At 27.5% G+C, this 24,145-nt stretch overlaps 5 protein-coding genes across 16 annotated transcripts in view; 1 reads left to right on the plus strand and 4 right to left on the minus strand.

Moving 5' to 3' along the window:
- The window catches only part of LOC145976882 (uncharacterized), a 247,049-nt gene that overhangs the window by 17,270 nt on the left and 205,634 nt on the right, over positions 1 to 24,145 (plus strand). The gene's annotated exons all lie outside the window — the stretch shown is intronic.
- LOC145976892 (retinol dehydrogenase 12-like) lies at positions 1,974 to 7,195 on the minus strand. 3 transcript variants are annotated; one of them, XM_083108399.1, is made up of 6 exons: positions 6,988 to 7,195; positions 4,766 to 4,847; positions 4,245 to 4,483; positions 4,002 to 4,121; positions 3,644 to 3,860; positions 1,974 to 3,444 (listed from the first exon to the last, which is right to left on the minus strand). In XM_083108399.1, exons 1-6 carry the CDS (start codon positions 7,103 to 7,105, stop codon positions 3,297 to 3,299), a joined length of 924 nt encoding a protein of 307 aa, XP_082964525.1. In that variant the 5' UTR covers positions 7,106 to 7,195; the 3' UTR covers positions 1,974 to 3,296. The 3 variants fall into 3 exon arrangements, with proteins under 3 accessions (XP_082964525.1, XP_082964526.1, XP_082964524.1); XM_083108400.1 differs by having other exon boundaries at positions 3,644 to 3,767; positions 4,245 to 4,549; XM_083108398.1 differs by having other exon boundaries at positions 4,245 to 4,549.
- LOC145976893 (retinol dehydrogenase 12-like) lies at positions 8,746 to 12,030 on the minus strand. The gene is made up of 6 exons (XM_083108401.1): positions 11,807 to 12,030; positions 10,456 to 10,537; positions 9,935 to 10,239; positions 9,692 to 9,811; positions 9,336 to 9,552; positions 8,746 to 9,138 (listed from the first exon to the last, which is right to left on the minus strand). Exons 1-6 carry the CDS (start codon positions 11,922 to 11,924, stop codon positions 8,991 to 8,993), a joined length of 990 nt encoding a protein of 329 aa, XP_082964527.1. The 5' UTR covers positions 11,925 to 12,030; the 3' UTR covers positions 8,746 to 8,990.
- Positions 13,576 to 16,782, minus strand: LOC145976890 (retinol dehydrogenase 12-like). 2 transcript variants are annotated; one of them, XM_083108392.1, is made up of 6 exons: positions 16,594 to 16,782; positions 15,275 to 15,356; positions 14,754 to 14,992; positions 14,514 to 14,633; positions 14,158 to 14,374; positions 13,576 to 13,960 (listed from the first exon to the last, which is right to left on the minus strand). In XM_083108392.1, the coding sequence occupies exons 1-6, from the start codon at positions 16,709 to 16,711 to the stop codon at positions 13,813 to 13,815; spliced, it is 924 nt and encodes a 307-aa protein (XP_082964518.1). In that variant the 5' UTR covers positions 16,712 to 16,782; the 3' UTR covers positions 13,576 to 13,812. The 2 variants fall into 2 exon arrangements, with proteins under 2 accessions (XP_082964518.1, XP_082964517.1); XM_083108391.1 differs by having other exon boundaries at positions 13,580 to 13,960; positions 14,754 to 15,058.
- Positions 18,037 to 23,383, minus strand: LOC145976894 (retinol dehydrogenase 12-like). Of its 2 annotated transcripts, none has more exons than XM_083108402.1 (6): positions 22,960 to 23,383; positions 20,224 to 20,305; positions 19,712 to 20,016; positions 19,462 to 19,581; positions 19,114 to 19,330; positions 18,037 to 19,009 (listed from the first exon to the last, which is right to left on the minus strand). In XM_083108402.1, the coding sequence occupies exons 1-6, from the start codon at positions 23,075 to 23,077 to the stop codon at positions 18,865 to 18,867; spliced, it is 987 nt and encodes a 328-aa protein (XP_082964528.1). In that variant the 5' UTR covers positions 23,078 to 23,383; the 3' UTR covers positions 18,037 to 18,864. The 2 variants fall into 2 exon arrangements, with proteins under 2 accessions (XP_082964528.1, XP_082964529.1); XM_083108403.1 differs by having other exon boundaries at positions 19,712 to 19,950; positions 22,960 to 23,381.

Raw genomic sequence — 24,145 nt, forward strand, 5'->3', positions numbered from 1 at the left:
GCATGTATCAACAGAAAGAAAGAGAGAGAGAGATTTCTCTAATATAGACTAGTCTTTGGTGCAAATATTAATTTTGTTTCGAAGGCATCGTGCAGTTGCATGATGGGTAAATACCATGAATGTACCACGATACGTATGTGTGCGGCACGTACGCACATCTCGAATGAAACCGCTCGTAAACAAAACTCGCAAGGATAAGAGCGCGAGTGATAAAAACTTGCGCGAAACACGTAGGGCAAAGATTTAAATAACTAGCACGGACGAGTCGAGAGCAGAAGGAGACTCGTATATATCCCGAAGAAGACGACTCTGGACATTGCTCGTGACTGCTCTTAAAGGTGTACGAAGGAGAGGATTTCTCGACTCGTCGTGTAAGAAATAAGGGTGACCGTGGTGGACCGAGGATGAGAGACGGACGAAGATCCGAGAGAGGAAGGGAGATAGTCGTACGATTTATGATTCGACCCAGCTGGGAACCTAGCATAAGGTATGCGGTTCATAGTACGCTTTAACGCGCAAGAAAGGTGCAATAAATTGTTCCGCGCGTGCAAATGCGTCTCGAGAGCCGAGGGTAAATGCGAGACTCGCCCTTAACGAGATTCGCAGGACGAGGTCGTTTTTCCACCTTTCCTTACGATGTTGACCTTCAAAGAAGTGACGAACTCATTTCCCTCTAACGTGCTTTTATACGTCGTTGATGGAACACGGAAAATTTTCTGTTACCTGCTGAATTACACGAGCACGTACGCCATTTCATGTCTCTATAATATAGAAAAAAAAAACAAAAAATACAATTATTTCCCAGATATTGTTTATCTATTAAAAAATGAAGGCGGAATTATATGCTAATATTAATGAATTTAAATCCTATCAATTCACTCAACTTTTTTTTTAAATTTTATTTTTACATCTTAATATTATAATAATGATAATAATAATAATAATAATAATAATAATAATAATAATAATAATAATAATAATAATAATAATAATAATAATAATAATAATAATAATAATAATAATAATAATAATAATAATAATAATAATAATAATAATAATAACATTAATAATAATAACAATAATAAAATCTTTTTTTGCAATAAAATAAAGATCAAATAAAGCATAAAAGAGAATAGGATTTGAAAATAATTAACCGTTACATCACAGGACTACTCGACGTCATTTTTTTTCCGGTGAATATTGCGATGCACAAATCCTGAACGTGACACGCGAGATAAGTGATGCAATTTCTGCAACCGTCGTTATATGCGACGGAACGTATCGTCGCAGCACATACATCAACAATTTATCGTCCGTGCGATGCGGCTTTCTCAAAAGTTTATGTAGCTGCCCGCGAAAAGGGCGCTTTCGCGAATCGCCAGAATCGGCCATAAAGGAGATATTCACTTGCAAGTGTTAATGGGAGCGTTAATGCGACGGTTTCCCCTAATTCAAAGCGAATGCAGGTGGACTCTTTCGCTTGGACTCTCCCTCGGGTCTCGATTAACCTCGAGCGCACTGTCAACTGCAGTTCTCCGTTTTGAAAGGGTTTATATTTTTGGAAAACTGTGCATCCTCTGCAATTCTCGTAACGATCTTGAGATCTCGGTATGCATTTTAACAATTGTATAATGAAAATATAGAGAATACACACATATATAGAGAAATATAATATAAATAATATGTATATAGAGAGAAAGAGAATATAACATATCGAGAATATACATAAATACACATATGTATAGCTAAATATTTTATATTCAATTACATAATATTATTGAAAATTTTTTAATATGATAAAATGCTTCGCAACTTTTCGCGTTAGTTAATGTCTCTAAAAAAAGACTTCTTATAGAATTACACATTGTAGGCTTTCTTATCTTCCTCTGTTTTCACGACATGGATTAAACGGATAAAAACGCGATATCAAGAAAAAGATCAGAGCTTTTCATAGGGAGACCATTATAAAGCCATTAGATCAAGAAATTCCTTTACTACGATATAACGATCATTAGAGACAGAAAGAATTAAGAAATTTTTTTGTTAATTGTCGTAATTTTTATATAATGTAATGATGTTATAAATGTTATATATCAATATTTAAACAGTATTATATTATCATAATATATATACACATCCCGAATTTAAATGTCAAACTTTAGAAGCGTGTGAGGGATCGATAGACTAACAATAAGAAAGAAAATTCTCTAGAGATTTGCTTGTTTTGTTTCGTTTTGGAGAAAATCGCAAAAAAAACAAACAAAAAAGTTTTCACCAGAAAATGAAAAACAACACTAAAATTATTAGGTTTATCGAAAAGTACTATGAGATAAGAGTTTTAGAGCATGAAATTATGAAAAAAAATGAATTAAAATGAATCCTTTTAAAATAAAATTAGAGGATTGTAAATGCTCAATATAATATACGACAATGAGTGTGTATGGGATCATTGTACTCTCTCTCTCTCTCTGTTTATTTTAGTTTGTTTATATATATTTCTATTTTTCTTTCATAAATTAGTCAGTGAATTATTCACCATGAAATGAATTACCTGTCATAATATGCAGACATGGTTTTTTTAAGACTTTCTCTAAAATGAAGCAGAAACAAATCTCTAAAGGACTTTTTTTTAGTTTATTGATTCTTCATACGCTCCCGAAGTTTCGACATTTAAATTTTGGACACACACACACATCTATATATATATATATATATATATATATATATATATATATATATATATATATATATATATATATATATATATTTAGAAGTAATATAACTTTACGATGCATATTTTATGTTCCTGTCACTTCGCCTTTCTTTATTTAGATCCAACGGAGAAAGGAACAAGTGGACACACCAAATATACATATGTCACTTTCTAATTTGATGCAAATATTTATCACTAACTTATAAAACAGTATTATTAATACTTTCAAACTATGTATAAACATTAAGAGATTATATGTAATTTATTGTCTTTCACTTTTGATGATATAATATGCAATTAATGCAGTATAATATGACAGACATATATACTGAAATTTAAGATATATAAAAAATTAACAAAAAAAGAGGGTATTTATATATTTCTTATTTTTCTCGAGAAAAATTATAATATGTAATAAAGTAAAGATTTACTATAGAGTACAAACAGAACTATTATTCTAAATCTGATAACTTTTTTGATTATTCTATTTTTGATAATTCTATTTTTGTTATTAGTTGTTTAACCCATTTTTTGTTATTAGTTGTTTAACCCATTGCAGTTTTCAAAGAAAAAAAATATTTCTTTATAACATTTGACGTGAGACACTTTGTAGAAATGTAGTAAAATCTTCTTCTAACTCTAAATCCAGGAGCTTGCAGGATACATCCCATAAATTTTTAGCGTATTCATCATTTCTCGCTTTCCTACATGGATTGGCGACACTGCAGTCTCTACATAAAAAAATATACATAATACAACATAATACTACATAAATGTCTACATAAATCTCTACATAAAAAAATATACATGATACAACATAATACTACATAAATGAAAAAAAAAAGAAAAAAAAACAGAGCGGAAAAATATATTACACATTATAACAATAAAATGTATAGATAATTTTATATAATATATAACATGTCTCACAAATAATACAATCCAGTCTCATTGGTTGTTTTTTCATCTACTGAACAATATATCGTTGTTTGTGCTCCTTCTTCAACAGTCTTAAAGAATAGCCATGTAAAAAAATTATAAGCATAACTTCCACCTGGAAATACCGTACTATTAGCATGTCGACTTATCTCCGTTGGTATAAGACCGGGATGCAAAGAATATACGTTTATTCCGTGAATATTTGCTTCTGGAGAAATTGAAATAATATTTTATATATTAATACACATTTAATTTATTCGTGTATTTCACTTTCTTTTCTTTTGTCGATCATTTTTCCGTGGACTATTTCGCGAATAATCGTAAAATATATCTTTGTTTATAATATTACTATTCAATCGATGAGCCAGTTCCCTTGTAAAGAGAATGTTTGCCAGTTTACTATGGAAGTAACTTTTGAGTGGGCCATAAGATCTTTCTAGATTAATATCATCAAAATCTATGTCTCCAACTGTAATAAAATGCTTCTCTTATATTTATGTTCTTATATTTATGCAAATGAAATTAGAGCAAGGATATTTTTTATTTATTTCGGTAAATAATTAAATTGATATTACGGGGTATTACTACATACAAATATGAACAATTGATGATACATTGACTATTCTGCAACCTGGGGAAGACGATTGCATTTTTGGCAGCAGTAGAAGCGTCAAAAGAAAATGGCCAAGATGATTCGTTTGAAAAGTCGTCTCAACTCCGTCCTCTGTTTTTTCGTATGAAATCGCACACCCTCCAGCATTGTTTACAAGAATGTGAATGGCTGCTTCTTTCGTCAGTAAATTTTTAGCACAATCTTTCACGCTCTTCAAACTACATAAATTAAGAAAATAAATTGCAAGTTCACCCGCACTGTTTTGATACTCTTCTTTTTTAATTCTAAAAACATAAAAAATAGCAGGTATCTGGATTATATTGTTTTGTTATTCGTCGCGCAAAATATTTGTTGAAAGAAGTATAGTTTCATATGCAAAGCAAAGAAAAAAGTGAAGGAAAAAAGATTTCGTGTTAATTGGCAATTAATATGCAGCTGAAAGCAAATGAATAATTACCGTTAATTTAATTAGTTCTTATAATATGATTTTATATATTTACCTGGAAGGTGGATTATTTTTTATATCTTTAACTGCTTCATTTGCCTTATCCACATTTCTGCAAGCCAAAATTACCCTAGCGCCTACATTCAAACGTGTGTTTATGTTTGAGTATTTACAAAATCTTAGTTATTAGAGTAAATAACACAATCGAAAAAATTACATCTATTTACTATTCCTAACTTTTATATTATTTATAAAATTTATACATTTATACAATTTATACATTTCTAAATTAAAATTCTATACTATGTATCCATTCAGAAATGTAACGCGTCAATTCAATGTTGATTCAAAGTCTAAGGAGATGATCTTATTTAGCGTACTCATCAAATTTAAACATTTTTATATTATCATTCTATATTATGTACTCATATAGTTAGAAGTGTGATGTCTTGTCAAGGTTGATTCAGTGTCTGAATAGCTGAGTGTGTGTTCTAAAGGTTGACTCATGCAATATTAATTTATCATTTTTAGGTGTTTTGTATATCTGAGATCTATTATAAATGATTCGTAAGTGAGATTTTTCTTATTATTATCAATAACAAATATAATACAATATATCATAATAAATACAATACAATATTATTAATAATAAATATAAATATAACATAAAAACAAATTCATGAGTAACAAAAATTTGCGCAGCAAAATTTGGATATAAGAGAATATTTGTATCTGTATGAAGTATGTATGTTATATATTGTATTATATCTTACATAAAGATAAATATATTCTCATATCACCGAACCTATAACCTTGATCTGATATAACCTTGATAACCTTGATATTACATTTCTGACTGGATACATAATATAGAATTTTAATTTATAAATATATAAATTTAATGAATAATATAAATAAGAGATACAATTTTTTTATTGATATTTATTCTTCGAGTGGTGATATTTACTCTAATAACTAAGATTTTGTAAATACGTAAACTTAAACAAATATAATATATATAATATATAATATATAATAATAATAGTAATGGTAATAAATAACAATAGTAATTAATAACAATAACAATGCACACGTTTGTTTATGTTTAGGTATTTATAAAACCTTAATTATTAGAGTAAATATCACTCCAAAAAAATTATATCATATATTATTTATTAAATATTATTATTCGTCAAATATAAATATTTCTAAATTAAAATTCTGTATATACAGGGTGACCCATTTTAACTTAGGCAGCCAAATAACTCGAAAAATAAGCAAGATAGAGAAAAATGTTTTAGACAAAAGTTGTATGGTTTCGAGGGGGCCATAAGATGGTATCATTGGTTTGACCTTGAAGAGTCATTTGAAGGTCACGTGAAGGTCACTTCAATTTTTTTAAATGGAATACCCTATATATTTTTGTACATTCTTGTAGCTTATTTCGAGAGCTTTCCAAAACACTATAATTAAGTACCTTTCCGTTAAGTACTTTTTGAGTTATGATGCTTGAAATAATTTCTTAATTTTACATAAACCGTAAAATATCTTGTAAAATATTCATTTTTCGATTATCTTACCTTAATACTTTTATGTACAAAATAATGAGAGGAATCAATTGGTGTAAAGAAAACACATAGTTGTTTTTAAGAAAAAATATGGAATTGTTAATTGCAAATTACATATTTTTTCTTCGAAACAACTATGTGTTTTCTTTACACCAATTGATTCCTCTCATTATTTTGTACATAAAACTATTAAGGTAAGGTAATCGAAAAATGAATATTTTACAAGATATTTTACGGTTTATGTAAAATTAAGAAATTATTTCAAGCATCATAACTCAAAAAGTACTTAACGGAAAGGTACTTAATTATAGTGTTTTGGAAAGCTCTCGAGATGAGCTACAAGAATGTACAAAAATATATAGGATGTTCCATTTAAAAAAATTGAAGTGACCTTCACGTGACCTTCAAATGACTCTTCAAGGTCAAACCAATGATACCATCTTATGGCCCCCTCGAAACCATACAACTTTTGTCTAAAACATTTTTCTCTATCTTGCTTATTTTTCGAGTTATTTGGCTGCCTAAGTTAAAATGGGTCACCCTGTATATATATGTATGTGTGTGTGTATGTGTGTGTGTGTGTGTGTGTGTGTGTGTGTATATATTATGTATATATGTACAATGTGCATGTAGTATAATTCTCATTTAAAAAAAAATTCAAAATTTAAATTATCAGAAGGATAAATTATCATTTTTTTAAAGATATTACCTCTTCCATAAAAATCTCTGGCAGTCTCCTTACCAATACCACCACTTGCTCCTGTTATTACAACAGTTTTTCCATCAAGACGTGCATTACTTCTATACATTTTCTTAAAAAACCACATTACTTATGACACTTTTTGTCTAGGATGTTACCAACAGCAATATATAATTAATTATATTGGATTCACTTACACGATGTCCCTGACACTCTATTCAACTTTAGAATGTGCATAATACGAAGCGATCGTTCTCTTTATATACCGCTTACATAACAAGTGATAGTTGCGCATTAAATCTGCGCAGAAGAAATTTGCACTTTTCTTACTCTTTACTTTAAAAATATATATTCATAAATATACACATTTGTAGTTATATATATGTACTGGTCTTATTTTAATTTGTCTTTAACTTTTATAATTCAGTTAACACATACGCATGCACATACAATAACTTTTATTGTTCAATTATTTTTCTTTTGATTTCTTGTATATTTACTACGTAAAACAGTAATATTTTATCAAGTAATATTGATAAAATTGATATATCTCACTTACATTATATATATTTTCTTTAATATATATTTAGTATTATAACAAATTTCAATTTATAAAAATTGTGAAAATTATGAATATAATTTAAACTTCTTTGCTTTAATAAAGACTTGTGTGAATAAGGGATTATTTACAGTATATATTTTTCGCTCCGCGGAAAGGAGCGTTTCCGCTAATCGCCAGAGTCGGTCAGAAAGAAGATATTCACTTGCATGCGTTAATGGGAACATTAATGCGATGGTTTTCTCTATCTCAAAGTAAATGCAAAATTCTCTCTCTTTCCCTTTATCATTTAAGTTCAATTGCATTCGCCCATTTTGAAAGAATCTATATTCTAGGTAATCTTGGAATTCTCGCGATGGCCTTAAAATCTCAGTGTGCATTTTGACAATTGTATAATGAAAGTTATTCGATATAATATAGAGAATACAAATACAGGATGTCCCAGAACACTCTTGATAATGCTCGTGAGTGAGTAGAGTGCAGTATATTGAACATAAAAATCCTTCACGATTTTGCAATTTTCGTAATAATTATTGAAATAATAATTAAAAAATATGCGAATGCCCATTTTGCATGGTCAGTCTTTGAGATGTTTATTCTAGGGATGCTAGCGGCGTGTGTCACATGTCAACGAAAAGTTTGATCACATGTATATCGGCTCTTGTCTTTTCGTTGCCATACGACACTTGTCTTCGGCATCCCTAGAGCGCACTCTAATGATCTAGTCACGCGCACTCATTAGTAGATCTTCTTTAATTAATCTCTCGAAATTTTACATGGTTGTTTGCAAAATAGTATTGGACATTCTATTTTTAATTCAATTTAACGAGATATATATTTTTAGCAGGACATCTTATATCTTATCTCAGACACATTGTATATAATTTGAAGCTACATATATTTTATATTCCTTTTACTTTTTTATTATTTAGACATTACTATTAAAGAAAGAAACTGGTAGACACCGCAAATATACATATGATATTTTCCAATTGTACATATTCATTACAAATATAAAACAGAATTGTCGACTTTCAAACTATGTATACTAAGTGTATATAAAATTAAGAGTTACACGTACATATAATTTAGTGTTTTTTTAACAATGCAATATGTAATCTATACAATACGATTAATAGACATATGATATATATATATATATATATATATATATATATATATATATATATTAAATGTATGAATTTGAGATATATATAAAAAATTAACAAAAAAGAATGTTTATATATTTTCTATTTTTCTCGAGAAAAATTATAATATGTAATAAAGTAAAGATTTACTATAGAGTACAAACAGAACTATTATTCTAAATTTTCTAATAACTTTTTTGATTATTCTATTTTTGATAATTCTATTTTTGTTATTAGTTGTTTAACCCATTTTTTGTTATTAGTTGTTTAACCCATTGCAGTTTTCAAAGAAAAAAAATATTTCTTTATAACATTTGACGTGAGACACTTTGTAGAAATGTAGTAAAATCTTCTTCTAACTCTAAATCCAGGAGCTTGCAGGATACATCCCATAAATTTTTAGCGTATTCATCATTTCTCGCTTTCCTATATGGATTGGCGACACTGCAGTCTCTACATAAAAAAATATACATAATACAACATAATACTACATAAATGTCTACATAAATCTCTACATAAAAAAATATACATGATACAACATAATACTACATAAATGAAAAAAAAAGAAAAAAAACAAAGCGGAAAAATATATTACACATTATAACAATAAAATGTATAGATAATTTTATATAATATATAACATGTCTCACGAATAATACAATCCAGTCTCATTGGTTGTTTTTTCATCTACTGAACAATATATCGTTGTTTGTGCTCCTTCTTCAACAGTCTTAAAGAATAGCCATGTAAAAAAATTATAAGCATAACTTCCACCTGGAAATACCGTACTATTAGCATGTCGACTTATCTCCGTTGGTATAAGACCGGGATGCAAAGAATATACGTTTATTCCGTGAATATTTGCTTCTGGAAATTGAAATAATATTTTATATATTAATACATATTTAATTTATTCGTGTATTTCACTTTCTTTTCTTTTGTCGATCATTTTTCCGTGGACTATTTCGCGAATAATCGTAAAATATATCTTTGTTTATAATATTACTATTCAATCGATGAGCCAGTTCCCTTGTAAAGAGAATGTTTGCCAGTTTACTTTGGAAGTAACTTTTGAGTGGGCCATAAGATCTTTCTAGATTAATATCATTAAAATCTATGTCTCCAACTGTAATAAAATGCTTCTCTTATATTTATGTTCTTATATTTATGCAAATGAAATTAGAGCAAGGATATTTTTTATTTTTTTCGGTAAATAATTAAATTGATATTACGGGATATTACTACATACAAATATGAACAATTGATGATACATTGACTATTCTGCAACCTGGGGAAGACGATTGCATTTTTGGCAGCAGTAGAAGCGTCAAAAGAAAATGGCCAAGATGATTCGTTTGAAAAGTCGTCTCAACTCCGTCCTCTGTTTTTTCGTATGAAATCGCAGACACTCCAGCATTGTTTACAAGAATGTGAATGGCTGCTTCTTTCGTCAGTAAATTTTTAGCACAATCTTTCACGCTCTTCAAACTACATAAATTAAGAAAATAAATTGCAAGTTCACCCGCACTGTTTTGATACTCTTCTTTTTTAATTCTAAAAACATAAAAAATAGCAGGTATCTGGATTATATTGTTTTGTTATTCGTCGCGCAAAATATTTGTTGAAAGAAGTATAGGTTCATGTGCAAAGCAAAGAAAAAAGTGAAGGAAAAAAGATTTCGTGTTAATTGGCAATTAATATGCAGCTGAAAGCAAATGAATAATTACCGTTAATTTAATTAGTTCTTATAATATGATTTTATATATTTACCTAGAAGGTGGATTATTTTTTATATCTTTAACTGCTTCATTTGCCTTATCCACATTTCTGCAAGCCAAAATTACCCTAGCGCCTAAATTCAAACGTGTGTTTATGTTTGAGTATTTACAAAATCTTAGATATTAGAGTAAATAACACAATCAAAAAAATTACATCTATTTACTATTCCTATAACTTTTATATTATTTATAAAATTTATACATTTATACAATTTATACATTTCTAAATTAAAATTCTATACTATGTATCCATTCAGAAATGTAACGCGTCAATTCAATGTTGATTCAAAGTCTAAGGAGATGATCTTATTTAGCGTACTCATCAAATTTAAACATTTTTATATTATCATTCTATATTATGTACTCATATAGTTAGAAGTGTGATGTCTTGTCAAGGTTGATTCGGTGTCTGAATAGCTGAGTGTGTGTTCTAAAGGTTGACTCATGCAATATTAATTTATCATTTTTAGGTGTTTTGTATATCTGAGATCTATTATAAATGATTCGTAAGTGAGATTTTTCTTATTATTATCAATAACAAATATAATACAATATATCATAATAAATACAATACAATATTATTAATAATAAATATAAATATAACAAAAAAACAAATTCATGAGTAACAAAAATTTGCGCAGCAAAATTTGGATATAAGAGAATATTTGTATCTGTATGAGGTATGTTATATATTATATTATATCTTACACAAAGATAAATATATTCTTATATCACCGAATTAACCTTGATCTGATATTACATTTCTGACTGGATACATAATATAGAATTTTAATTTAGAAATATATAAATTTAATGAATAATATAAATAAGAGATACAATTTTTTTATTGATATTTATTCTTCGAGTGGTGATATTTACTCTAATAACTAAGATTTTGTAAATACGTAAACTTAAACAAATATAATATATATAATATATAATATATAATAATAATAGTAATAGTAATAAATAACAATAGTAATTAATAACAATAACAATGCACACGTTTGTTTATGTTTAGGTATTTATAAAACCTTAATTATTAGAGTAAATATCATTCCAAAAAAATTATATCATATATTATTTATTAAATATTATTACTCGTCAAATATAAATATTTCTAAATTAAAATTCTGTATATATATATATATATATATATATGTGTGTGTGTGTGTGTGTGTGTGTGTGTGTGTGTGTGTGTGTGTGTATGTGTGTGTGTGTGTGTGTGTGTGTATATATTATGTATATATGTACAATGTGCATGTAGTATAATTCTCATTTAAAAAAAAATTCAAAATTTAAATTATCAGAAGGATAAATTATCATTTTTTTAAAGATATTACCTCTTCCATAAAAATCTCTGGCAGTCTCCTTACCAATACCACCACTTGCTCCTGTTATTACAACAGTTTTTCCATCAAGACGTGCATTACTTCTATACATTTTCTTAAAAAACCACATTACTTATGACACTTTTTGTCTAGGATGTTACCAACAGCAATATATAATTAATTATATTGGATTCACTTACACGATGTCCCTGACACTCTATTCAACTTTAGAATGTGCATAATACGAAGCGATCGTTCTCTTTATATACCGCTTACAAAACAAGTGATAGTTGCGCATTAAATCTGCGCAGAAGAAATTTGCACTTTTCTTACTCTTTACTTTAAAAATATATATTCATAAATATACACATTTGTAGTTATATATATGTACTGGTCTTATTTTAATTTGTCTTTAACTTTTATAATTCAGTTAACACATACGCATGCACATACAATAACTTTTATTGTTCAATTATTTTTCTTTTGATTTCTTGTATATTTACTACGTAAAACAGTAATATTTTATCAAGTAATATTGATAAATTGATATATCTCACTTACATTATATATATTTTCTTTAATATATATTTAGTATTATAACAAATTTCAATTTATAAAAATTGTGAAAATTATGAATATAATTTAAACTTCTTTGCTTTAATAAAGACTTGTGTGAATAAGGGATTATTTACAGTATATATTTTTCGCTCCGCGGAAAGGAGCGTTTCCGCTAATCGCCAGAGTCGGTCAGAAAGAAGATATTCACTTGCATGCGTTAATGGGAACATTAATGCGATGGTTTTCTCTATCTCAAAGTAAATGCAAAATTCTCTCTCTTTCCCTTTATCATTTAAGTTCAATTGCATTCGCCCATTTTGAAAGAATCTATATTCTAGGTAATCTTGGAATTCTCGCGATGGCCTTAAAATCTCAGTGTGCATTTTGACAATTGTATAATGAAAGTTATTCGATATAATATAGAGAATACAAATACAGGATGTCCCAGAACACTCTTGATAATGCTCGTGAGTGAGTAGAGTGCAGTATATTGAACATAAAAATCCTTCACGATTTTGCAATTTTCGTAATAATTATTGAAATAATAATTAAAAAATATGCGAATGCCCATTTTGCATGGTCAGTCTTTGAGATGTTTATTCTAGGGATGCTAGCGGCGTGTGTCACATGTCAACGAAAAGTTTGATCACATGTATATCGGCTCTTGTCTTTTCGTTGCCATACGACACTTGTCTTCGGCATCCCTAGAGCGCACTCTAATGATCTAGTCACGCGCACTCATTAGTAGATCTTCTTTAATTAATCTCTCGAAATTTTACATGGTTGTTTGCAAAATAGTATTGGACATTCTATTTTTAATTCAATTTAACGAGATATATATTTTTAGCAGGACATCTTATATCTTATCTCAGACACATTGTATATAATTTGAAGCTACATATATTTTATATTCCTTTTACTTTTTTATTATTTAGACATTACTATTAAAGAAAGAAACTGGTAGACACCGCAAATATACATATGATATTTTCCAATTGTACATATTCATTACAAATATAAAACAGAATTGTCGACTTTCAAACTATGTATACTAAGTGTATATAAAATTAAGAGTTACACGTACATATAATTTAGTGTTTTTTTAACAATGCAATATGTAATCTATACAATACGATTAATAGACATATGATATATATATATATATATATATATATATATATATATATATATATATATTAAATGTATGAATTTGAGATATATATAAAAAATTAACAAAAAAGAATGTTTATATATTTTCTATTTTTCTCGAGAAAAATTATAATATGTAATAAAGTAAAGATTTACTATAGAGTACAAACAGAACTATTATTCTAAATTTTCTAATAACTTTTTTGATTATTCTATTTTTGATAATTCTATTTTTGTTATTAGTTGTTTAACCCATTTTTTGTTATTAGTTGTTTAACCCATTGCAGTTTTCAAAGAAAAAAAATATTTCTTTATAACATTTGACGTGAGACACTTTGTAGAAATGTAGTAAAATCTTCTTCTAACTCTAAATCCAGGAGCTTGCAGGATACATCCCATAAATTTTTAGCGTATTCATCATTTCTCGCTTTCCTATATGGATTGGCGACACTGCAGTCTCTACATAAAAAAATATACATAATACAACATAATACTACATAAATGTCTACATAAATCTCTACATAAAAAAATATACATGATACAACATAATACTACATAAATGAAAAAAAAAGAAAAAAAACAAAGCGGAAAAATATATTACACATTATAACAATAAAATGTATAGATAATTTTATATAATATATAACATGTCTCACGAATAATACAATCCAGTCTCATTGGTTGTTTTTTCATCTACTGAACAATATATCGTTGTTTGTGCTCCTTCTTCAACAGTCTTAAAGAATAGCCATGTAAAAAAATTATAAGCATAACTTCCACCTGGAAATACCGTACTATTAGCATGTCGACTTATCTCCGTTGGTATAAGACCGGGATGCAAAGAATATACGTTTATTCCGTGAATATTTGCTTCTGGAAATTGAAATAATATTTTATATATTAATACATATTTAATTTATTCGTGTATTTCACTTTCTTTTCTTTTGTCGATCATTTTTCCGTGGACTATTTCGCGAATAATCGTAAAATATATCTTTGTTTATAATATTACTAGTCAATCGATGAGCCAGTTCCCTTGTAAAGAGAATGTTTGCCAGTTTACTTTGGAAGTAACTTTTGAGTGGGCCATAAGATCTTTCTAGATTAATATCATTAAAATCTATGTCTCCAACTGTAATAAAATGCTTCTCTTATATTTATGTTCTTATATTTATGCAAATGAAATTAGAGCAAGGATATTTTTTATTTTTTTCGGTAAATAATTAAATTGATATTACGGGATATTACATACAAATATGAACAATTGATGATACATTGACTATTCTGCAACCTGGGGAAGACGATTGCATTTTTGGCAGCAGTAGAAGCGTCAAAAGAAAATGGCCAAGATGATTCGTTTGAAAAGTCGTCTCAACTCCGTCCTCTGTTTTTTCGTATGAAATCGCAGACACTCCAGCATTGTTTACAAGAATGTGAATGGCTGCTTCTTTCGTCAGTAAATTTTTAGCACAATCTTTCACGCTCTTCAAACTACATAAATTAAGAAAATAAATTGCAAGTTCACCCGCACTGTTTTGATACTCTTCTTTTTTAATTCTAAAAACATAAAAAATAGCAGGTATCTGGATTATATTGTTTTGTTATTCGTCGCGCAAAATATTTGTTGAAAGAAGTATAGTTTCATATGCAAAGCAAAGAAAAAAGTGAAGGAAAAAAGATTTCGTGTTAATTGGCAATTAATATGCAGCTGAAAGCAAATGAATAATTACCGTTAATTTAATTAGTTCTTATAATATGATTTTATATATTTACCTGGAAGGTGGATTATTTTTTATATCTTTAACTGCTTCATTTGCCTTATCCACATTTCTGCAAGCCAAAATTACCCTAGCGCCTAAATTCAAACGTGTGTTTATGTTTGAGTATTTACAAAATCTTAGATATTAGAGTAAATAACACAATCAAAAAAATTACATCTATTTACTATTCCTATAACTTTTATATTATTTATAAAATTTATACATTTATACAATTTATACATTTCTAAATTAAAATTCTATACTATGTATCCATTCAGAAATGTAACGCGTCAATTCAATGTTGATTCAAAGTCTAAGGAGATGATCTTATTTAGCGTACTCATCAAATTTAAACATTTTTATATTATCATTCTATATTATGTACTCATATAGTTAGAAGTGTGATGTCTTGTCAAGGTTGATTCGGTGTCTGAATAGCTGAGTGTGTGTTCTAAAGGTTGACTCATGCAATATTAATTTATCATTTTTAGGTGTTTTGTATATCTGAGATCTATTATAAATGATTCGTAAGTGAGATTTTTCTTATTATTATCAATAACAAATATAATACAATATATCATAATAAATACAATACAATATTATTAATAATAAATATAAATATAACAAAAAAACAAATTCATGAGTAACAAAAATTTGCGCAGCAAAATTTGGATATAAGAGAATATTTGTATCTGTATGAGGTATGTTATATATTATATTATATCTTACACAAAGATAAATATATTCTTATATCACCGAATTAACCTTGATCTGATATTACATTTCTGACTGGATACATAATATAGAATTTTAATTTAGAAATATATAAATTTAATGAATAATATAAATAAGAGATACAATTTTTTTATTGATATTTATTCTTCGAGTGGTGATATTTACTCTAATAACTAAGATTTTGTAAATACGTAAACTTAAACAAATATAATATATATAATATATAATATATAATAATAATAGTAATAGTAATAAATAACAATAGTAATTAATAACAATAACAATGCACACGTTTGTTTATGTTTAGGTATTTATAAAACCTTAATTATTAGAGTAAATATCATTCCAAAAAAATTATATCATATATTATTTATTAAATATTATTACTCGTCAAATATAAATATTTCTAAATTAAAATTCTGTATATATATATATATATATATATATGTGTGTGTGTGTGTGTGTGTGTGTGTGTGTGTGTGTGTGTGTGTATTATGTATATATGTACAATGTGCATGTAGTATAATTCTCATTTAAAAAAAAATTCAAAATTTAAATTATCAGAAGGATAAATTATCATTTTTTTAAAGATATTACCTCTTCCATAAAAATCTCTGGCAGTCTCCTTACCAATACCACCACTTGCTCCTGTTATTACAACAGTTTTTCCATCAAGACGTGCATTACTTCTATACATTTTCTTAAAAAACCACATTACTATAATACTTTTTGTCTAGGATGTTACCAACAGTAATATGTAATTAATTATATTGGATTCACTACACGATGTCAACTCTATTCAACTTTAGAATGTGCTTAATACGGAGCAATCGTTCACTTTTTATACTGCTTACGTAACAGGTGAAAGTTGCGCATTAAAACTGCGCAGAAGAATTTCGGATTTTTTTTACTCTTTACTCTAAAAATATATATTCATAAATATACACAAAATTTGTAGTTATATATGTACCCGTCTTATTTTAATTTGTCTTTAACTTTTATAATTCAGTTAACACATACGCATACACATACAATAACTTTTATTATTCAATTATTTTGTCTTTTGATTTCTTGTATATTTACTACGTAAAACAGTAATATTCAATCAAGTAATATTGCTAAATTGATATATCTCACTTACATTATATATGTTTCCTTTAATATATATATATATATATATATATATATTGTTAGGATGCCGGAATCTTGATACGGAACGGACAGGTCTTACTTCACTCACAATTTACTAAGACAAAGATTTATTATTCATCGAAGGTACAGTGGTCGCTTCTGTAATCATCGGGAGATTGCCCGTTGGCGCACGTCCTCGACTTTATATCCGTGTGTCTTGGCAACCGCAATTAGACAAAGGACACCGTTAAAAGATCTATCGCGTACGCTTCGGCGTTGGCCGCACGGTGGTCGAATTATCGGCCAGTCATAAACATAAACAGTATCGGCGATAAGCGGCGATCGCTCTGCCGGCGACTTCAACCGCTACAATATATATAACAAATTTCAATTTATAAAAATTGTGAAAATTATGAAAATAATTTAAACTTCTTTGCTTTAATAAAGACTTGTGTGAATAAGGAATTATTTACACTATATATTTTTCGCTCCGCGGAAAAGAGCGTTTCCGCTAATCGCCAGAGTCGGTCAGAAAGAAGATATTCACTTGCATGCGTTAATGGGAACATTAATGCGATGGTTTTCTCTATCTCAAAGTAAATGCAAAATTCTCTCTCTTTCCCTTTATCATTTAAGTTCAATTGCATTCGCCCATTTTGAAAAAATCTATATTCTAGGTAATCTTGGAATTCTCGCGATGGCCTTAAAATCTCAGTGTGCATTTTGACAATTGTATAATGAAAGTTATTCGATATAACATAGAGACTACAAATACAGGATGTCCCAGAACACTCTTGATAATGCTCGTGAGTGAGTAGAGTGCAGTATATTGAACATAAAAATCCTTCACGATTTTGCAATTTTCGTAATAATTATTGAAATATTAATTAAAAAATATGCGAACGCCCATTTCGCATGGTCAGTCTTTGAGATATTTATTCTAAGGATATGTATATCGACTCTTGTCTTTTTGTTGCCGTTGTGTACGACACTTGTTTCCGGCATGCTTAAAGCGCATATCTTATGATCTAGCCACGCGCACTCATTGGTTCATGTTCTTTAATTAATCTCTTAAAATTTTACATGGTTGTTTGCAAAATAGTATAGGACTTTCTATTTTTAATTCAACGATTCAATTTAACGAAATCTACTTATATATTTTTAGTGGGACATCTTATACCATCTTATATCTTATCTCAGACACCCTGTATATAACGAAGTTGCATATATTTTATATTCCCTTTACTTTTTTATTATTTAGACATTACTATTAAAAAAAGAAATTGGTAGACATCGCAAATATACATATGATATTTTCCAATTGTACATATTCATTACAAACATAAAACAGAATTGTCGACTTTCAAACTGTGTGTACTAAGTGTATATAAAATTAAGAGTTATACATACATATAATTTTTTGTTCATTTTTTTGACAATGCAATATATAATCTATGCAATACGATTAATAGACATATGATATATATTACGATTAATAGACATATGATATATATGTTAAATGTATTTGAGATATATATAAAAAATTAACAAAAAATAATGTTTATATATTTTCTATTTTTTTCGAGAAAAATTATAATATATAATAAAATAAAAATTTACTATAATGTACAACTAGAATTATTATATCAAATTTTCCTGACAATTTTTTTGATAATTCTTTTTCTATTATTAATTGTTTAATCAATTATTGCAGTTTTCAAAGAAAAAAATATTTCTTTATATTTGGCGTGAGACGGTTTGCAGAAATTTAGTAAAATCTTCTTCAGGCTCTAAATTCAGAAGCTTGCAAGATACATCCCACAAGTTTTTGGCGTATTCATCATTTGTCGCTTTCCTTCGTGGAATGGCGACATTGCAGTCTCTACATCAATAAAAAAAAGAAAAAACAGAGCGGAAAAACATATTATACATTATAACAATAAAATTTATATAGATAATTCTATATAATTTATAGCATATCCTCACGAATAATAAAGTCCCGTCTCATTGGCTGTTTTTTCATCCACTGAACAATATATCGTTGTTTGTGCTCCTTCTTCAATTGACTTAAATAACAGCCACGTTAAAAAATTATAAGCATAACCCATGAATGGAAATAGTGTGTTATTCCATTGCCGAGTTATCTCCGTTGGTATAAGACCAGGATGCAAAGAATATACGTTTATTCCGTGAATATTTGCTTCTGCAAATTGAAATAATATTTTATATATTAATATATATTTAATTCATTCATTTTACTTTCTTTTCTTTTGTCGATCATTTTTCCGAACTATTTCGTGAATTATCGTAAAATATATCTTTGTTTAATATTACTATTCAATCGACGAGCGAGTTCCCTTGTAAAGAGAATGTTTGCCAGTTTACTTTGGGAGTAACTTTTGGTTGGAGTATAACATTTCTCCAGATTAATATCATTGAAATTTATGTTTCCCACTGTAATAAAATGCTTCTCTTATATTTATGTTCTTATATTTATGTAAATGAAATTAGGGCAAGGATATTTTTTTCCAGTAAATGATTAAATTGATATTGCGGGATACCCGGAATTAATATTACTACATACCAATATGAATAATTGATGATACATTGATTATTCTACAACCAGGAGAAGATGACTGCATTTTTGGCAGCAGTAGAAGCGTCAAAAGCAAATGGCCAAGATGATTTGTTTGTAAAGTCGTCTCATTTCCATCTTCTGTTTTTTCGTACGGAATCATAGCTACTCCAGCGTTGTTTACAAGAATGTGAATAGTTGCTTCTTTCATCAGTAAATTTTTAGCACAATCTTTTACGCTCTTTAAACTACACAAATTAAGAAAATAAATTGCAAGTTCACCCGCACCGTTTTGATACTCGTTTTTTTTAATTCTAAAAACATAAAAATAGGCATCTGGATTATATTATTTTATTATTCCTTGCGTAAAATATTTGTTGAAAGAAGAATAGTTTCATATAAGAAGCAAAAGAAAAAAAATGAGGGATAAAAGATTTCGTTTTAATAATTAATATGCAGCTGCCAAATAAGTAATTACCGTTAATTTGATTAGTTCTTATAATATGATTTTATATATTTACCTGGAAGGTGGATTATTTTTTATATCTTTAACTGCTTCGTTTGCCTTTTTCATATTTCTACAGGCCAAAATTACCTTAGCGCCTAAATGCACACATGTTTGTTTAAATTTGAGTATTTAGAAAATCTTACAAGGAAAGGCACGGAAGTGTCCCCCTCCGATTTTGATGAGCTTTTAATATGTTGTTTTCTAGACAAAAATAAGGGACACGTATCTTTTTATACGTGCCCATACGCGTGTTTAAGGGGTAAAACACTCCTTTGAAAAAAATCGGTTTTTTCCTTTCAAGATGAATATTTCAGAAACTATAAGAGATAGAAAAAAGTTTTCAAATTAAAAGTTAAGTAGCTTCAAGAGTACTTTACAATAATTACAAAAAAAATTTTTGTTTTCTTAAATTTTCAAAATACCCCCACCACTAAATATATTTTTTTCTAATTTTGAAATTTCTTTATTACCATGTGAAAGGTTATTTTTTTACGAATCCATCCATATATAATTAAGTTATGTTTCGAAAAGTCATTTTCCAGAATTAATTATAAACTTCTCTGTAATACGCTATTCGTGTCCGTCCATGCGCTCGATTTTTCGCGCAACACATCCTGTTTTTCGGTGATAGAAGATAATTAACAGATACATTTGAAAGACATTTTATATAATTATCAGAAGTTTTTATCATGTTAGACATTTAACCCTAAGCAGTTGGATACATAATAAATATCAAGACACAAAAATAATATATTATACAGGGTGTCCCATTTTAAAAGTTCCACCCTCATAACTTTTCAGGATCAACGTTTGAAGGAAAACGACTCGGATAAAAGTTGTAGGGAATAAAAGGGGCTATCTAATAGTGACCTTGGATTCGACATTAAAGATCATTTTCAAGGTTATTTGAAGGTCAACTTCCGTTTTTTTAAATGGGAACCCCTATTTTTTATTACTTATTCTTGTAGCTTATCTCGAGAGCTTTCCACACTATAATAAAGTATTTCTTCATTCAGTACTTTTCGAGTTATGAGGCTTGAAATAATTTCTTAATTTTATATAAATCATAAAATATCTAGTAAAATATTCATTTTTCGATTATCTTACCTTACTACTTTTATGTACAAAATAATGAGAGGAATCAATTAGTGTATAGAAAACATACAGTTGTTTTTAAGAAAAAATATGGAATTGTTAATTGCAAATTGCATATTTTTTCTTAAAAACAACTACATATGTTTTTTGTAATAAAGAAATTTCAAAATTAAAAAAAAATATATTTAGTGGTGAGGGTATTTTAAAAATTTAAAAAAACAAAAATTTTTTTTTGTAATTATTGTAAAGTACTCTTGAAGCCACTTAACTTTTAATTTGAAAATTTTTTTCTATCTCTTATAGTTTCTGAAATATTCATCTTGAAATGAGAAAACCGATTTTTTTCAAAGAGGTGTTTTATTCCCTAAACACGCGTATGGGCACGTATAAAAAGATACGTGTCCTTTATTTTTGTCTACAAAACAACATATTAAAAGCTCATCAAAATCGGAGGGGGACACTTCCGTGCCTTTCCTTGTTAGGTATTAGAGTAAATATCATAATCGAAAAAATTATATCGTATTTAGCTTAGTTAAATTACTCTTCTGACTACATAGTATAGTATAGAATATTAATTTAGAAATATATAAATTTAATGAATAGTATAAATAAGACATACTTTCTTTATTGATATTCATTCTTCGAGTAATATTTAATCTAATAACTAAGGTTTTGTAAATACTCAAACATAAACAAATATTATATATATATATATATATATATATATATATATAATATTTGTTTATGTTTGAGTATTTATATATATGTGTGTGTGTGTGTGTGTGTGTGTGTGTGTGTGTGTGTGTGTGTGTGTGTGTATATATATATATATGTATATGTATATGTATATGTATATGTATATATATGTATATATATATATGTATATGTATATGTATACATATATAATAATAATAATAATAATAATAATAATAATATTGCACACGTTTGTTTTTGTTTGAGTATTTATAAAACTTTAATTATTAGAATAAATATCACTCGAAGAATAAATAGAAAATCAAAAGAAATTATATCTTATTTATATTACTCGTCAAATTTAAATATTTCTAAATTGAAGTTCTATATTATGTACCTAATATATATATATATGTTTACATATAAAATTTTTATTACAGTTACATGTCATATTTAAAATAATTTCTTTTTCTATTTTATAAAATCTTTTATTCTGCAGTAGAATTTTTTTATATATATATTATATATTTATTCATTAAGTACTTTCTATTTAATAAAATTAATGAAATTTTACTTTTAACTTTGTGTTGTGACTATAATCTAAATAAAATCATCTAAAGTGGCTTAATTTGCAAAATACTTGGATATAATCAATTGGTGAATTCAGTATTAAAATTATATAGAAATAACAATTGAAGATTCGACAACAATTTGTACTATTTCGATATGATTCGATCAGAATTTCAACTTTACTTCTGATTCGATCAGAAGTTCAACTTTACTTCAAAATTTAATTTTCGATGTTAACAATGTCACGTTAATACGATATCAACTATATATTTCTAACTTGGCATGTACATATATTATATATTGACCATACACGTATTATAATTCTCATTTCAAAAAATTTCAGTTTAAATTACCAGAAGAATAAATTATCATTTTTTTTTAAAGATATTACCTCTTCCATAAAAATCTCTGGCAGTCTCCTTACCAATACCACCACTTGCTCCTGTTATTACAACAGTTTTTCCATCAAGACGTACATTACTTCTACACATTTTCTTAAAAAACCACATTATTTATGACACTTTTTGTCTAGGATGTTACCAATAGTAATATATAATTAATTATATCGAATTAACGTACACGATGTCACTGACGCTGTATTCAATTTTGGAATGTGTTTAATATGTATAATCGTTCTCTTTATATACTGTTCACATAACAAGTGATAGCTGCGCATTAAATGTGCGCATTAAATCTGCGCAGAAGAAATTCACTTATTCTTACTCTTTACTCTTTAAAAGTGTATATTCATAACTATACACAACTTTTGTAGTTATGTATACCTGTCTTATTTTAATTTGTCTTTAAATTTTATAATTCAGTTAATATACGTATACACGTACAATAACTTTTATTATTCAATTATTTTATTTTTTGACTTCTTATGTATGTACTACGTAAAATTTAACCAAGTAATATTGTTTAATTAATATCTTCCACTGTTATATATATATATATATATATATATATATATATTTATATTTTTTTTTCTTTAATATATATTTAGTGTATATATATTTATGATATATATTTAGTCCTTTAATATATATACTTATAATAAATTTCAATTTATAAAAATTGTGAAAAATATAGAAATATTTTAAAATTCTTTGCTTTAATAAAGACTTGTGTGAATAAGGGATTATTTACACTACATATTTTTGGCCTTGCGAAAAGGGCGTTTCCGCGAATCGCCAGTGTCGGCCAGAAAGAAGATATTCACTTGCAAGCGTTAATGGGAACATTAATGCGATGGTTTTCTCTATCTCAAAGTAAATGTAGAATTCTTTCTCTTTCCCTTTTTCGTTTAAGTTCAATTGCATTCGCCCATTTTGAAAGAATCTATATTCTAGGTAATCCTGAATTCTCGCGATGGCCTTAAAATCTCGGTATGCATTTTAACAATTGTATAATGAAAGTTATGCGATATAATATAGAGATTACAAATACAGAGCATCCCAGAACACTCTTGATAATGATCGTGAGTGAGTAGAGTGCAGTATATTGATCATAAAAGTCCTTTACGATTTTGTAATTTTTGCAATAATTATTGAAATATTAATTAAAAAAGATACGAA

Source organism: Camponotus vicinus, unplaced genomic scaffold (assembly GCF_025532165.1).
Source record: "Camponotus vicinus isolate PSW18456_S1 unplaced genomic scaffold, iyCamVici1.0 SCAF_9, whole genome shotgun sequence".
Classification (NCBI taxonomy): Eukaryota; Metazoa; Arthropoda; class Insecta; order Hymenoptera; family Formicidae; genus Camponotus; species Camponotus vicinus.

Excerpts from the sequence above, each read along its gene's own strand:
- LOC145976893 (XM_083108401.1), bottom strand. The coding sequence starts at position 11,924 with ATGTGGTTTTTTAAGAAAATGTATAGAAGTAATGCACGTCTTGATGGA. Across the intron at positions 10,240-10,455 it reads AAAAATAATCCACCTTCTAG|AATTAAAAAAGAAGAGTATC; the intron begins GTAAATATATAA and ends TTATGTTTTTAG. Across the intron at positions 9,812-9,934 it reads ATCATCAATTGTTCATATTT|TTGGAGACATAGATTTTAAT; the intron begins GTATGTAGTAAT and ends ATTTTATTACAG.
- LOC145976894 (XM_083108402.1), bottom strand. The coding sequence starts at position 23,077 with ATGTGGTTTTTTAAGAAAATGTGTAGAAGTAATGTACGTCTTGATGGA. Across the intron at positions 20,306-22,959 it reads CAGAGATTTTTATGGAAGAG|GCGCTAAGGTAATTTTGGCC; the intron begins GTAATATCTTTA and ends GTGTGCATTTAG. Across the intron at positions 20,017-20,223 it reads AAAAATAATCCACCTTCCAG|AATTAAAAAAAACGAGTATC; the intron begins GTAAATATATAA and ends TTATGTTTTTAG.
- LOC145976892 (XM_083108398.1), bottom strand. The coding sequence starts at position 7,105 with ATGTGGTTTTTTAAGAAAATGTATAGAAGTAATGCACGTCTTGATGGA. Across the intron at positions 3,861-4,001 it reads ACTGGCTCATCGATTGAATA|AAGCAAATATTCACGGAATA; the intron begins GTAATATTATAA and ends CAATTTCTCCAG. Across the intron at positions 3,445-3,643 it reads GAGACTGGATTGTATTATTT|AGACTGCAGTGTCGCCAATC; the intron begins GTGAGACATGTT and ends TTTTTTATGTAG.
- LOC145976890 (XM_083108391.1), bottom strand. The coding sequence starts at position 16,711 with ATGTGGTTTTTTAAGAAAATGTATAGAAGTAATGCACGTCTTGATGGA. Across the intron at positions 14,375-14,513 it reads ACTGGCTCATCGATTGACTA|AAGCAAATATTCACGGAATA; the intron begins GTAATATTATAA and ends TTCAATTTCCAG. Across the intron at positions 13,961-14,157 it reads GAGACTGGATTGTATTATTC|AGACTGCAGTGTCGCCAATC; the intron begins GTGAGACATGTT and ends TTTTTTATGTAG.